The sequence below is a fragment of the Geotrypetes seraphini genome, chromosome 2 (assembly GCF_902459505.1).
Source record: "Geotrypetes seraphini chromosome 2, aGeoSer1.1, whole genome shotgun sequence".
NCBI classification, from domain to species: domain Eukaryota; kingdom Metazoa; phylum Chordata; class Amphibia; order Gymnophiona; family Dermophiidae; genus Geotrypetes; species Geotrypetes seraphini.
Genome location: NC_047085.1, coordinates 233,110,573 through 233,126,718, shown reverse-complemented (window position 1 = coordinate 233,126,718; position 16,146 = coordinate 233,110,573). Strand labels below are relative to the sequence as shown.

The 16,146-nt window shown below is 40.9% G+C and overlaps 1 protein-coding gene across 3 annotated transcripts in view; it reads left to right on the top strand.

Moving 5' to 3' along the window:
• UBN2 (ubinuclein 2) overlaps window positions 1-16,146 on the top strand; it is a 264,565-nt gene that overhangs the window by 173,165 nt on the left and 75,254 nt on the right. For all 3 annotated transcript variants that reach the window (XM_033935206.1, XM_033935205.1, XM_033935204.1), the window contains exons 9-10: window positions 4,028-4,141; window positions 15,226-15,369. In XM_033935206.1, the coding sequence (XP_033791097.1) occupies window positions 4,028-4,141; window positions 15,226-15,369 (258 nt within the window). The remainder of the gene's footprint in view (window positions 1-4,027; window positions 4,142-15,225; window positions 15,370-16,146) is intronic.

Here is a 16,146-nt window from a genome sequence, read left to right as displayed (position 1 = left end):
TGTTTGCATATTAAGGTCAACTTCTGCTGCTTATCTATAGTATCTGCTATGTTGTGGGCTCTGAGATATCTAGTTGCTGGGAATCTCTCTTTCTCAAGGTGACCATGTTACATTTCAATATGGAAGGAATTTGAATACTTTGAATAACACAAGTTTCCTTTCTATTTGAGTAACAGGCAAGACTGGGCTCTTGCTGCAAAACCAGTAAATCTAGCAGCAGCCTCAGAAAATTCACATAGCAGCTCCTTCTAATATGCTCAGTCTTTTTTCATTTGCCTCTGACGAACATAGTAGATTTCTCTCTGCTACTTCCTCAACCTATCTGTTAGCATTAGTGGTTCTAGATGTTCGGTCTTTGTTCACCTGACCTTTGGGATCTACAACTGCATTGACTGATGAACCACCAACAGTTTGAATACACAATTCTGACCGTCAGCCTGGCCTCCTCCAGGAGGCTTCATCAGAGCAGCGTTCTGATGTCAGCAACTTTAGTGCCGAGCCATTTTTTCCCTTTTCTCAATTGGCTACTATTGGATTCCTCTCCTCAGGGATGCTATTAGCTTTTTCACATCTCAGCTTTTAATCATCTCAACCATTGCACTTCATAACAGCCCTGCTTGACATAATTATACTCAGGGCCTTGCTACTTCAGCACAATAGGACCACTTGTTTCAATTTTCCAGTCAAGTATTTCATCTTCAGCTAGACAACTGATGGGACTCTTGGATCACATGGCATCTTCAGTCCATATTACTTTCTTCACAAGACTTCATTTTTGAACTACCCAGTAGTCTCTGGCATCTAAATGGTCTCCAGTTTTTACCCCTTTTTTCACAGCCACTTTCGTCGCTATGTTACTCTCTTCAGTGGGGGCAGACTTCATCCAATCTTTCCAAATGGCTGCTGCTTCAGATGCTCTTGCAAACTTCACCTGGACAGTATAAACACATGAGCCTGTCCTGCCAAGAGCAGACGTTTATATACATATGTTGAGACTTAAGCTAGTTGGAATACTCTCAAGTCTTTTCATCACAGTATATTTAGTCAACTCCTCTTACTATGCATGAGCAATCAGCTTGCATTCTACCACATAATCAAGCATGACAGTATCAGGTTTTCTGTCAGAAGGCCAAGAAGACCTTGAACTGCTCAATTGCTTGAAACATATTTCTAAACCTGGTCTTGAAGTAACAAATACTCTTGCTGACAACCTCAGCTGATTTCTTCCACAAAAAAGTAGATGCTCACCTCCTTGGTTTTGCACCACATTTTCTCTCTTTCTGAGACTCCTCAGATAGTCCTATCCTGTTTCAGACATTATGTTAAGGATCTAAAATCCTTCTAGATCTTGTCCTTTCTTCTCATGCAGAGTGGAAGCTTCTGTTACATCCCATTCCACAATTGTCTTATCTGACACTTCTATTTGGGATGAACTCATCTGATGCTGATCAGGCATAGGATGCTGATGAGAGGGCATAGATGAAGTTAAGAGGTGATAGGCTTCGGAGTAATCTGAGGAAATACTTTTTTACGGAAAGGGTGTTAGATGCGTAGAACAGTCTCCCGAAAGCGGTGGTGGAAACAGAGACTGTATCTGAATTCAAGAGTGCCTGGGATAGGCACGTGGGATCTCTCAGAGACAGAAAGAGATAATGGTTACTGTGGATGGGCAGACTAGATGGGCCATTTGGCCTTTATCTGCTGTCATGTTTCTATGTCACCAGGAATCCCTTCATGGCAGTGTTTCAGCAAAATATGGTCTTCAACATAGTAAGGTATTCATCATCAAGATGCTTATCCTCCATATCTTCAGTGTTGAAATATTTTTTCCGCTTACCAACTTATGGCTTAAAATCACTTTAGTTAGACTTCATCTCACGGTCTTCCATGTTTATTTTACTGTTCATTCTGATTATTCATCTTCTAGTTGACAGTTTATGAAAGCACTTGTCAATATCAGACCATTTCTCAAACCTCCTCTACTGGTTTGGAATCTTACAGCCTCCATTTCAATCAATGACCTATGCTCTTCTTAACTTCCTCCCTTAGGAAGTAGAATTTTTTTTTTATCTCCACCACTTTTGACTTCTGTGACAGTTTCACACCTTGGTGTCCGACACACCTTTTCAGTTTTTTACCATGATAAGGTGTTTCTCTGTACTTTTCCAAGGGTAGTCTCGGATTTTCATTCCCATCAATTCATTGTGTCACTAGTTTTCTTTCTGAAATCTATTTCTCATTCTGCCAGTCAGGTCTTCATACCTTCTACTGTAAACGGGCCTTTGCTTTTTACTTACAAAGGTCTCAGTCTTATAGAGCAGTGGTTCCCAACCCTGTCCTGGAGGACCACCAGGCCAATCGGGTTTTCAAGCTAGCCCTAATAAATATGCATGAGAGCGATTTACATATAATGGAAGTGACAGGCATGCAAATCTGCTCCATGCATATTAGGGCTATCCTGAAAACCCAATTGGCCTGGTGTTCCACCAAGACAGGGTTGGGAACCACTGTTATAGAGCATCACTTCAACTGCTCACCTCTTTTCATACTAACAGGTTGAGCCACCAAAAGATCTATTTCCACATGGCTTGCAGTCTGAATTTCTTTATGCTATGTTCAGGATGGGCTGCAATTCAGAGATCTTATAACAACTCATGGGATCTGGGCTATGCAACTTTAGTTGCTTTATTACGTTCCACTTACATTGCTGATATATGCAAAGCAGCTACTTGGTCCTCAGTTCACAAGTTCATCTCTCTTTATTCTCTGGAATTCTTTCCAGATGCGATGGTTACTTCGGCCAAGCAGTATTATAATTTTTATTCTCTTACCTGACCAACTCTTCCTCCATCCCATTACATTAAGCTAGGGAGTCTCTTATGTGAGAATATGCTGCTTGCTTGTCCTAGGATAAAGCACAGTTACTTACCATAACAGGTGTTATCTGGGGACAGCAGGCAGATATTCTCACATCCCACCCACCTAGAACATAAGAATAGCCCTACTGAGCCAGACCAATGATCCATCAAGCCCAGTAGCCTGTCCCCATGGTGACCAATCTAGATCTCTAGTACCTGGCAAAAACCCAGAGAGTAGCAACATTCAATGCCCCTGACTGGCTTTTTTAGTTGCTTAAAGAACTGAGGGGCTCAAGCTGGCATCAGGCAGGAAGGCACTCGCGCATGCGCGGTGCGGGCTATCGCAAAGTTTTTCAGCTTAGTGACAGTTCACTTGTCAAACTGTCTGTATCAGGCTCCATGGATGATATCACCCATATGTGAAAGTATCTGCCTGCTGTCCCCGGATAACACCTGTTAACAGTAAGTAACTGTGCTATTCCTGTCAACACAGGAAAAAAAAATTGTATATCATCTGCATAAATTCGTTAGTATACTTTCAATCCTAATATTTTTCTTAATGATGCAACATAAATGTTAAACAGTAAAGCTGACAGGGCAGATCCCGGGAGTACTCCTTTGTTCATTGATAACACAGAAGATAATTTATTTCTATTTTTGACCACAAATTTACGATCCCTCAAGAATGAATGAAACCATTTCAATACCGTGCCTTCTAGTCCTCCTAACCATAACTTGCTGTATATACTTCTTCACGGAGAGAGTGATTGAGCATTGGAACTAGCTTCCAGTGCAGGTGGTCGAAGCACGCAGCATCTCAGACTTCAAGAACAAATGGGATACCTATGTGGGATCCCTACGAGGTCATGCCAAGGGATAGGGTCACTAGGACTGAATGAGCGGGTCAGTAGAGTGACAGTATAATTACAATTATTCTTTAGGGAGTCAGTAGACTTAAGAGGGTGGGTAAATAGTGTGGGCAGACTTGATGGGCTATGGCCCTTATCTGCCGTCATCTTTCTATGTTTCTATAACAAAATTCCTATATTCACCGTCTACTCATTTTCCATGGGTTGTTATTTTTCTTTAGTCCCTATTGGTATACGACTATCTAATGAACTTGTGCATATATATTCTGCTGTTTTGCACATTCTTTGCTTTGTATTTAGGATGCAGGCTGAGGAGGAACGGGAAAAGAATGGATCTGAGGACGACGATGATGAGAAACCAGGCAAGAGAGTCATGGGGCCGAGAAAGAAATTCTGTTGGAATGAAACAGTCAGGTATGTAACATCATCATATGGTAGTGTCTGCAGTGGGCTATTTGCTGTTGCAGTTATCTTTTTTTATTGTTGTTTTGAATTAGGCACATAAATAAGCAGCATTACATTAACCAGGATCAAACAGCTTTTCTGGAGTTGAGAAGCCAGTAAAAATTTCTGATTATTATATACAAATGATCTCTATCCTATATAATAAAACCCTAGAGTGTGCATGCGTTCTTGAAATTTCGTGATCCCTGCCGCTGTGATTTCTGATCCGTGGCAGCCAATCCAGCGGCAGGGAACATTTTGGCCACTCCCGCCCTCACTCGCCATGGAAGCCAGGCAAGCTCTCTCCCTGCCGCGTCCTCAGCAGGGAACACACCTCCCGCCCTAACTCTTCGCTGCCGCCGCCGCCACTGCTGCTGCTGCTGATCCACCTCTAAAGAGCAGCTTGCGATGGTGTCCGGCTTTAGCGAACCTCGCAGGCCGCTCTCCACCCTCGGTAGCACGTTCCCTCTGACGCACGGGATCACGTCAGAGGGAACGTGCTACTGAGTTGGAGAGCGGCCTGCGAGGTTTGCTAAAGCCGGACACCATCGCAGGCTGCTCTTTACAGGAGGATCAGCCACCACGGGGATCGTGAGAAGAGCCGCCGGTACTTTGAAATTTGCAGGCCAGCCCACGGGAAGGGAAGGGGGAGGGGGCCGAACGGAGCAGGACAGCTCACGGTAAAAGAAGGGGATGGGGGAAAATGCTGCTACTGCTTCAGCAGGGACCTGGAGGGGAAGGGAAATACCGCTGCTGCTTCTGCAAAGGAAAGTGTGGGGGGGGGAGAGAAGGGAATGGGGCGGTGGGGGAAAATGCTGCTACTACTTCACAGGGATCTGGAGGGGAAGGGAAATATCACTGCTGCTTCTGCAAAGGAAAGTGGGGGGGGGGAGAAGGGAATGGGGGGTGGGGGAAAATGCTGCTACTGCTTCAGCAGGGACCTGGAGGGGAAGGGAAATACCGCTGCTGCTTCTGCAAAGGAAAGTGGGGGGGGGGGGGGGGGGGAGAGACAGACAGAAAGAAAGAAAGACAGACAGACAAAGGGTGCCAGGGAGAGAGAGAGAGAAAAATAGCAGGAGGGAGAGAGACAGAAAGAAAGGAAGAAAGAGACAGGAGCAGGGAGAAAGGCATAAATAAAGAAAGACAGACAGGCATATATTCTAGCACCCGTTAATGTAACGAGCTTAAACACTAGTTATTTAATAATCAATGTTATATTGACATATGCTCAGTATTGTATAGCCCTGCCAGGGATCGAAATCCTTATAACGAGACCCACCACCCAGTTATTGCATATATGCTGGAAATGTGCTAATTTATTTTAATAACCACCAAAAGAGAAGTGATAATGAATAAACACTTAATCTCTGATGCTTGAGTGAATGTGCTTTTGCCCTGCTCTCGGTCCCAAGCCGAAATGTGGAGCCGGTAACAGAGTCCTTCCCTGAAGAAGACAATCCTCGAAACTCGAGTCGGGGGGACAAGGACGCATTATGGAGGAGTAATAGAGGTTGTTTTTAGTTCACTATGAGCACGAGTTAATTTATTCACCGCTGAGGATCATTATAGAGATCACACCATCCGATACAGATAAGTTTTTTTTATTATTTTATTTTTATTTTTTCACACAAATTTTATTGGATGGTAAGGGGACAGTGAAAAACGACGATGGTCCCCCAATGAACCCCAGTTTGGTGTTATCACCAGTCATGGGTTTTGGGTCTGAGGTTTTCACAGTTCTTAATTAAATATAATATTATTGCATTTTGAACTGTGATTATAGAAGGCATTTGATTAATTTGAGTATCACAGTGTAGTAATTAATATCTCTCCATATTAAAGTGACTATTGAGTGAATGTGCTTACAGGTCCTAAGGTGAACCATGTTTTGAAATCTTTTTCAAGGAATCCCAAAAAGCAGGTTAAGTGCGTATATTAGATACGTATTTCTTTATGTATTTAATCATTTATTTAGCCCGTCCTCCCAAAGGAGCCCAGAACAGGTAACAAGGGTACATTCATAGTACGGTTAGGACATACTTAGGTGAGAAATATAGGCTCTACAGCATTTACAGTACAGACAAATATCAACATAACATGCAGACATAAAATTCTGACTGGGGTGGAATTACTTTCAGCACATTCAGTGTAGATGTCACATGGAGGTAAGATAGCTTTCTTAGTAAGTGGGTGCATGTTTGTTGTCAGAGAATGTAGTAGTAATTCAGGTTATATTTGCGGTGGCATGAGAGTATTTGTGAGATTCCATTTGGAGTTTTTGGTCATGTCTTTGAGATCCATCCGTCAGGGATGTCGACGTGGGTCTTCAAGGTGCTGGGTTTGTAAAGAGGAAGGTTTTCACGGCTTTTCTGAAGTTCCAATAGATGGGGGGATGATGTGCCACATTCTGGGTATGTAGTGAGAATATAAGTGTCTTCGGGATGTCTCAGACATGAGTGAGCGGCCAGGTGGCAGGACCAGCCGCTTTTCTGTTTGGGATCTCATTGATCGGTTGGGGACATAAATTTGTAGTTTAGTTGCTGTGTAGTTTGGCGCCATTTTGTGGAAAGTCTTAAAAGCTAATACCAAGGATTTAAAGGCACATTGTTTTTGGATAGGAAGCCAGTGCATGGATGTTAGTGCAGAGATGACATGGTTGCAGAAGACCAAGTTTTTTTAGGAGTCGGATAGCGGCGTTTTGCACACCTTGGAGACGGGAGAGTGTTTTTGCAGGTAAGCCCACTAGTAGAGCATTGCAGTAATCTAAGCGGGATAGTACAAACGCGTATAGTAGCTGGGCGAAATTGTTTTCTGAGAAATAGAAGAAAGATGACACTAATTTTAATACATGGTCTGAGAGCAATAGGTTTGAGTCGAGAATCACTCCTAGGCTGCGGACGTTGTCTTTGGCTGTAAGGGTGTCATTTCCCCGGGAGAGAGATGAGCGGGGGTGTCCTTATGTATTCAGAGAAGTTCAGTTTTAGATGCATTGAGTTTTAGTTTATTTGCAGTGAAGTTTTTTTTATTTGTGCATCTTGGTGTTGACCTAGGGGAAGGTAGAGCTATATGTCGTCTGCGTAAGAGTGTATTTTGATTTGGTATTATTTTGTGATGTCAAGTACTGGTTTGACATATAAGTTGAAGAGGAGTGGGGATAATAATGCACCCTGGGGCACTCTGTAGTCGAGAGGTTTTGATTATGATAAGGAGGGTTCCAATAGTACTTTCTGAGACCTTTTGTTTAAGAAGGAGGAAAACCATGTCAGTGCGACATCACGGATTCCTATGGAGAAGAGGTGTCCAACCTTTTGGCTTCCCTGGGCCACATTGACCAAAAAAAATGTTTATGGGGCCGCACAAATGCTGCAGCAAGACAGAGGAGGGAGCCTGAAAGACGGTAAACACCCGGGGGCAGCAGAGGAAAACACTGCATCGCCCTCGACCGAGGCTGCACAAAATACTTCACGGGGCCGCAGGTTGGACAACCCTGCTATATAGTCTGGATAGGAGGATTGAATGATCGATAGTGTCGAAGGCAGCACTCAGGTCTAGCAGAATCAGCAGTGCATCTTTCCCCTCATCAAGGATTTTCAAGCAGTCATCTACGATGTCTAGAAGCACCGTTTCTGTGCTGTGGTGCTTCCAGAATCCTGATTGGAAATTGGATAGGGTGGCGTTTGTTTCCACGAATTCTCGTAGTTATGTGAGTACTATCTTTTCTAGTATTTTTGAGATAAATGGGAGATTTGAGACTGGTCTGTAGCTGCTTGGATTGTCCGGGTCCATGGTGGGTTTTTTTAAGGGTGGTCTTACTACAGCAGATTTCCAGCTCTGTGGTATTATGCCTGATTGTAGGGACTCGTTAATTAGATGTAAGATGGAGTTCAGGAAAGATTCGCTGGTGGTTAGAAGTGTGGTGGATGGGCATGGGTCCAGGATTGATGTGGGGTGTAAGGAGATTGTTGTACTTTTTAGGTCGCCAATGGAAATTGGTTTGAAGCTGTTGAGTTTCTGTCTTGTGTAGGTTGTTTTGTGTAGTTTACAGGGTGCCTGGTAGAGCTTTGGCTTCTAGGTCTAAGGATTCTTGTATCTTCTTGTGCTATGCATGAACAGATGGTGAAGTTATTTCTTCTTTTACCCGAACTACTACAAATAAAAACAAAATTTGTATAAATTTTTCAAGGCTAAACAAACAAAATTCTTACTGGCAATATAAAGGGGGGTACCTGCCATTCGAGCTTCAGACTGTATGATTTCTTTCCACTTAAAAAACTTTAACTAGCGAAGCCATCAAGGCATTTTAAAAACTAAGAACGTCATGATGTTAACATGATGATGTGTGGAGTGATAACAGCTGCCAGTGATGAACTGTCAAAACCTGTGATCACAAAAATGCTTGCCATTCGACTCATTGTTCAGTCCTCCCGGAGCAAGGGTTTTAAGATTATAAACACAACGTTGTTTTCTACTTCATAGAGTGCGTGCCATATCTCCTCCTCTATTGAGTCTGGGCATATCTAAGATGGAAAACCACAAAACCTCAATAAGATATTTCTTTTCTGCCAAATGTTGGACCAAGAGGGCTGATAGAACACCCATCTTAATTCTGCTCAAATGCTCCCCTATTTGTGTTCTAATACTTCTAGTGGTCTGTCCTGTGTATAATAGATTACACAGACATTGGATAATGTAAACAACATTATTGGTACCACAGTCCGAGGATGTCTGTTGTCCCCTTATCTTCACCCATTCTTGTATCTGAAGTTCCTCTAGGGCTACATTGTGTGGACACATCTTGCAACATTTGGCCATTTGCCCATTTGGCCGCACTTGCTATGTCCTTTGGTTGTGGTTGAAATTACCACTTGGTCTTCTATAAACTGTGACTTCACCAGTTGCTGTTTGTATGGGCCTAGTGTTCTTGTCAATCAACTTATGGTACCTGCAGGGAAGTAGCAAAGGGAGGGGGGTGGTCTGCCCTGGCACCATGTTGGTGGAGGCACCAGCACCTCTCCGCCCCCCCAGCTCTTCCCATTCCTCTATGCACGTGCCCCCTTCCCCCCTACCTCTAGTTGAAGTTGTTGTTCATGGTGGTAAGCATGCTCTTCTCGATCCCATTGGCTGTCCTGTCTGGGTGCCACACATAGGAAGTGACATCAGAGGCAGAGCTGATGGGGTCGCGAGGAGCACATTGTTAACCGCTGCAAGTAACTTCAACTAGAGGTACGGGGGAAGAGAAGGGGGACCTCGCGGCAGGTAGGATCGGGGAAGGGGGCACCACCGCCCCAGGTGCCTCTCACACTCACTACGCCACTGGTTCCGTGGTCTACTGTAGTGTTATAGCCACATAATTTCCTGCAAGCATAGGGAAGAAGAACACCCAGCCTTAAAGTCCAAAGCAATCCAATAAAAGGCAAGGTGGACGTCTATTCAACCAAAGGGTAATACTTTATTTGAAAATGCTTTATTCCTAGTTATAGTCCCAATTAGGATCCAAGTTTAGGCGTGGTTGACACGCAAGCATCAGGGGACACTGATAAAAACATTAGAAATTCAAATATGAAAATATGTATAGAAATGTTTGTATTTAGTATTTTAATTTGATCTGAATATTGTCTGTCTGTTCTGTTTCCTATATTTGATTATTTATGTAAACTGTACATCGCCTAGAAATTGTGATAGGCGATTAATCAAATTATATAATAAACTTGGAAACTTGGATATAAATAATGACACATTAAAATGAAACATAATTAAAATAGAAACATAATTTAAAAGTTCATGCATACTAAAACCCAAAATTCTAAGACATGTGTACACAAAAAGATGTGTTAAACCAAGGTTCTAGGAGACATTCATATATACATAAATAGATGCGTGAAAAACATATGAATACTGAAAACCAAAGTGCTAAAAGACATGCATATATCAATAAAGGAATATATAAAAGACAATGTATAAAATGCCATCATTAATGTACAACATTAATAAAATCATCTCGTATGAAAATCTTCTTGGTTAAAAACATGCGTGGTATGCATAAAAAAGTGAGCCATCTCAGGCATATACATTTGTAACTAATAATTCATGTATGAATGCCATACAGTGTTCTGGTTGTGAGAATTATCTTTCCATGGGACAGATTTGTAAAGAAACAAAGGGAAGATTCCTAATATATATGAGTCACAGCACAACTGATATTAAACAAAAGTGTATGCAATGAATGAGTGCATTTAGTTGCTGGTTGAAGTGCAGGGTGAAATGAAATGGTGCTCAAGACCCGAAGGACAACGAATAACTATACAAATAATACTGGGAATGAATTCCTGTAGGCATCAGGGATAAAGTTTTAACAACACTTCACTTTAGCTGCACAATGCTGTCAGTAAATTTGTTCCGCGAAACGAAGGCTTTGTCGGAAGACAGTAAATACAAAGCAACCACTTCGGTTTCAGAAAAGAGCAAAGTTATAAGCTAAGTACCTTGAACTTGAGAGAAAGTATGAAGTATTAAGTCAATTTATGTAGTATCTAATAAGTTGAGAGTGTCTGGCACTTAAGCACAAGCACTTTAAGTATTCTTCAAATCTCATGAGCTGAGAGTTCTAAATGAAATGATATGAAATGAGAATGATATGGAAATTCTCTACAGCATTGAAGTAGTATGAATGAAATTAGCTGAAAAGTGCTCATTAAATGGATTGAGCTGAAAGTATTAAGGGGTCCTTTTATCAAGCTGCGGTAGGGGTTTAACGCGCGTAATACCGCCTGCCGCACTAGCCGCTAACACCTGCATTGAGCAGGCGTTAGTTTTTTAGCCTGCCGCGGGGATTAGCGCTTGATGAAATGTCCGCGCTAACCCCGCTAGCGCGGCTTGATAAAAGGACCCCTAAATGTAATCTCTTACAAGATGAAGTAGCCATAATGAATTGAGCTAAACAGCATTAAATGAAAACCATTTACAGCACTGAGGCTCTTTGTTGAAAATATTTTTGAAAATACTTGAAGCATTAATGCACTTTAAAAAGTTAAAGTACCATCTGCTGCCGGTCCTGAGTGTTCAGCTGAATTGTAGTTTTGCCTTTTTAATATTGATTAGTGACGAGAGTTTTAACAAATGTAAAGAAATTCAATGAAACTTAATGAAGTATTAAAATATTAGAATTTGATGAATTGTCTAAGAGGTTAGATCAAATAAGAAGATATTTATAAAAAAAGTAATTATTTTACTAATAAAGTACTTAAGTAAGTGAATTGACAGTTTAAATAATGGTAGGAAGGACGGGTCCAAGCCTGTGATGTCATCAGGAGTAAAAAAAAATTTTCTTCTCTTGGAAGAAATTCCATTATGAGATGAATTGCTCCGCTTTCTGAGGCTTGCTCCTGTTAGTATCACTTGGTTTAAGAAAGTGAAGAATAATGTTTTCTACAATTTAGGTTGTTCCTCTAATGGTTCTGTTGTTGCATATTTAACTATTTAATTAACCATTTAGTTCCATAGATTGATGGTGGTTTTAAAGGATCCACAGGACAGCAGAGTGGATATGGTCCTCAGGAGGCAGTTTGAGGCTCTAGACTTAAGAATTAAGACTGCAGCTGTGGCTTTCTTCATGGTATGTGCCTGTCATTCTAGGCTACAAACTCAGAGCCTAATGGACTCTGAACCCCTACCTCAGCTTGTGTTGGCAGGAATATATTATGTAGCGGACACACTCTGATACAGGGGTACAGTATTTTTTATCTCTGCTTATCATATGCTTTGGATCAGGCAATGGATGGGTGATTCGACCTCTAAAGTGACGCTAAGCAGGGACAGATGCTGTTTGACAAGGGGTCTCAAACTTGTGGCCTAGGGACAACATGCGGCCCGCCAGGTCATATTTTGAGGCCCTCGGTATGTTTTCATAATCACTAAAGTAAAATAAAACAGTTTCTTGATCATATCTCTTTATCTATAAATTACAATATTATTATTAAGATTTAGCCAAAAGGGAAGATTTATAAACTATAAAGAGTTTTACCTCATGCAAAATTGTCATTTCTTTAATAAGACATTAACTATTTTTTTCTGAGGCCTTCCAAGTACCTACAAAACCAAAATGTGGCCCTGCAAATGGTTTGAGTTTGAGACCACTGGCCTAGATAATGTTATGGGTAGTGTGCAAGATTGCTGACCGCAATTTTTCCAGACAGCAGACTCCGAGTACCTAGAGGCCAGTGCCATGGATCCTTTTGAGGGTCCCAGCGCTGTTGCCAGTACTTCACAGGAGCCTCTACACAGAGAACCTTTCAAGGTTTCAGACAGAAATTCTGAAGAGAAGGAAACGATTTCTCATATTGAGACCCCAGGCATTGCAGTTAGGTGCTACATTTGTCTTGAGGTACGCCTGTAAATGCGTTATGGTCTATAAAGATAGTCGATACATTTTCTATGAACCACAGCAGCTGTCTAGATTTATCTCTTGCCTGTAACTACTACGTGAACCTGTTACAACCAAGTATAAGCTCAGAGAGGATATCTGACACCTGTTAGCTCCATCTTATTTTTCTTTATTAAAGAGGTAGTTTTTCAGCCTAACTGCAGCTCCTCATCCAGTTATTGAGGACTAATTATACTCTGTGATTTATTATTTCATTGTTTAATCTTTCCCCAAGAAGTTAACACATGCTAGGAATATTTCTGTTTGCATTGTATTTTTTCTTTATTTAATTGATAAGTATGTCAAAAGTTTAAAATATAAATAAAGAATTTTGAAAAAAAGGAAATAGACTGAAAAAATTGAGAGTGAAACTTTTTAGTTATGCTGACGACATCACAGTTATAATTCCATGCCCTTCTTACTGTGTCTGTTGTTCATCCAATGGTTGAACACCTGATAAATTCCATTGGCGAGTTTGGCAAGGAATCAAGCGAATCGGATATAAGAACTGATGATGATGGGGACAAGGGAGAGGGCTGTAGTGATGATAGCGAGTCAAGAAATATAAAGATCATCAGTTCCTTCACAGAAGAACTGAAGAAGAGTTTATTGCAAAGATTTCAAGACATTTTGTATGATAACTCTTACAGATTAAGCAGCTTTCTGGACCCAAGATTCAAGTCTGCATATAGTGAGGTAACAGATATAACTGCATTTGTTATACAAGAGATCCTGAAGATGCAAACACCGAGCGTCCCACAAGCAACACTAACTGCGCCAGAAAGCACTCCTGAACAACTTCACACACAGGATACAGATTTACCTCGTTGGCAACACAAGCGCAGCTTTTGGAAAAAAGTTAAAGATACCAATGTGGCTGCCATTAAAGCTAGACTTCCATCGATGTCAGACAATAATGGTGAAATCAGCCTCAGATGCAATGCAGAGCTTGCATGCTGTAAACTTGAAGAACCTTTGGAAACTGGTGGTGATGTATTTACATACTGGCATGACAGACAAGAGAAGTTACCTTTACTAAGCCAGCTTACTCAGAAGTTTCTATGTTCGCCAGCAACTTCTGTTCCTTCAGAAAGAATAGTCTCTGCAGCAGGTCAAATAATTGCTGCTCAGCGGAGTTGTCTGAAGCCAGCCAAAGCTGATAAACTAATATTTCTAAATAAAAACTGGAACATGTAATTCATTTAATCCATATTTCTAACTAATTTTAAAGCTATGTTATAGTTTTGATGTTCCTATTTTTGACATGATATTGCCTTGGTTAAATAAAATTTTTAAATTTAAAAAGCTGTGTCATTGAAAGTGAATCAAATCAAATTGAAAAACTGATTCAACAGGGTAAATCGAATCAAAATATTTTTCTCTGAATCAGGCAGCACTACTCAATATTATGTGCAGGCTCTTATCCTAGGACAGGCAGGCAGCATATTCTCACATGTGGGTGATGTCATCCTTGGAGCCCCGGTACAGACAGCTTTAAAAGTGCATTGCCACTTTAAGAACTTAAGAAAGTTTTCAAACTGCCTGCATCACGCATGCGCGAGTGCCTTCCCACCCGAAGCAGGTTCGTGGCGCCTCAGTTCTTAATTTTCCATGGAGCTAAGAAGTCGTCTCTCTTAAAGTTGTTCGTATCAGCACAGGAGAATTCTAAGTCCTCAATACTATGTGCAGGCTCATCTCTCCCACCCTAGGCTTTGGGAACTGCTTAGGTATGTCCCTGTGGTTCAATATTCCATCCCTATTGCACTGAAAAAAAGAGATTAGGTTCTTACCTTGATAATATCTTTTGCGTTAGTTAGGGATGGTATGCTGAACCCCCGCCCAGCAATTTATCTGATGCGCCTGCTTTCTGATTCAAGCTTAATAGTCGGTTCCATAGCTAAGATTTTACTGCCAGTCAGACTATTGGCTTATGAAGAGATTGTATATAGGTTTACAAGGGAGAAATAGTTGAACTCCATAAATGTTCGGGCTGTTTATTTTTCTCACTTAACTTGTATTTTCTTACATTCATTGTTCCTCTCAGAGGCATGCTAATGTTTTAACTACATTACTGTTAATTCAGCGACTGTTTAAATTCATCTAAGCAGATCAGGCCCTGGTTTCAGTGAATTCCCAGTACCCCTCATTCTCCTGTTGCCTTCTGTAGGGCTGTAACTGGCTTTGGTACAAACTGAAGGGGGCAGCAGACCATGAAGGAGGAAGAGTTGAAAAGCTATGATTGACATCTTCTGCAGTATGTTCGCGAGCACAGATGGACAACCCTATGGTTCAGCATACCATCCCTATCTACTGGTAAAGATATTATCAAGGTAAGAACCTAATCTCTTTAATGAAGAGTCAAATGATATGGTGGTATGCTTGGTAAATTGTTTCAATATAATACATTAGTGGTTCTTGTATATAAGGGCACTAGTGTTTGTGAATTGTAAAGAACTTGGTTCAGAATTTGGTAGTGTTCAGAAAATGAATTATTCAGGCCTTTTGCAGAGTTCTAGTTAGATATCAAGTCAAAAGCCTTTGCTTTGAAATGAATATCTTTCTTTGAATATCTTTCTTTGTTGAGTATTCTATGGTCAGTATTTATTTTTTATGGAATTTTTTTTTCTCTGGATAGGGCTTTGCTGTGCAACCTTGTTGCAATCAAGCTACGGTGCTATGAGCTGGAACCAAGCAAGAACCACTCAGTTGAGGATTATCTGAAGACTTTTTTGGAGACAGAAGTGAAACCCCTCTGGCCCAAGGGTTGGATGCAAGCAAGGTAAGACATTTCGCAGTCCTACAGAAGAAATGAAAATCTACCAGTGTAAATCAAGAAAGATCCATGTATGTGAATTTTATGTCTATGTTATAAGTGCCAAGAAAATCTCCTTAGTGGTAGATTGATGAGTTTGGTCTTTGGTTTTTCTTTACTTCACTTGTATTAAAGGACTACTGGGAAATTTTATTTATTTAAATATTTATAGCCTAGTCTGCATTATCTAAGTGGAGTACAATTAAATAAAACATACATAATAAAATCAAACACAAAAACATAAAATAACATCATAAAGCATCATCCAAAAGTTGTGTTACTTCGTTGAGAAATCTCAGCAGTTACCACTTCTTGTTTCAAGTTACTACTTTTTAAATCAAATTAGCTTGCATAAACGGCAATGTCTTTACTGCTTACAAAATATTAAGAGACCTGGTGATGTCTACAGTTTAAAAGATAGGTCATTCCACTTTCTTGGGATATAATTCAATATAAAGCATAGAGTCTGAGTAGGTAATTAATCTGACCTGTTTGAAAGAGAGAATGTCCAATAACAATTTATCCATAGACCGTAAATGACATAAGAGTTTGTACAAATGGAATAAAGAAGCTAAATTCACAGGACCATCATTATTCAAGATTTTATAAATCAAACATAGGGCCTGTTTTACAAAGCCGTGCGGTAACGGCCCCGAAGTCCATAGAGATTTAAAGGGCTTCAGGGCTGTTGCCGCACGGAAGCTGCTAGCTTGGCTTTGTAAAACAGGCCCATAGTATCTTGAA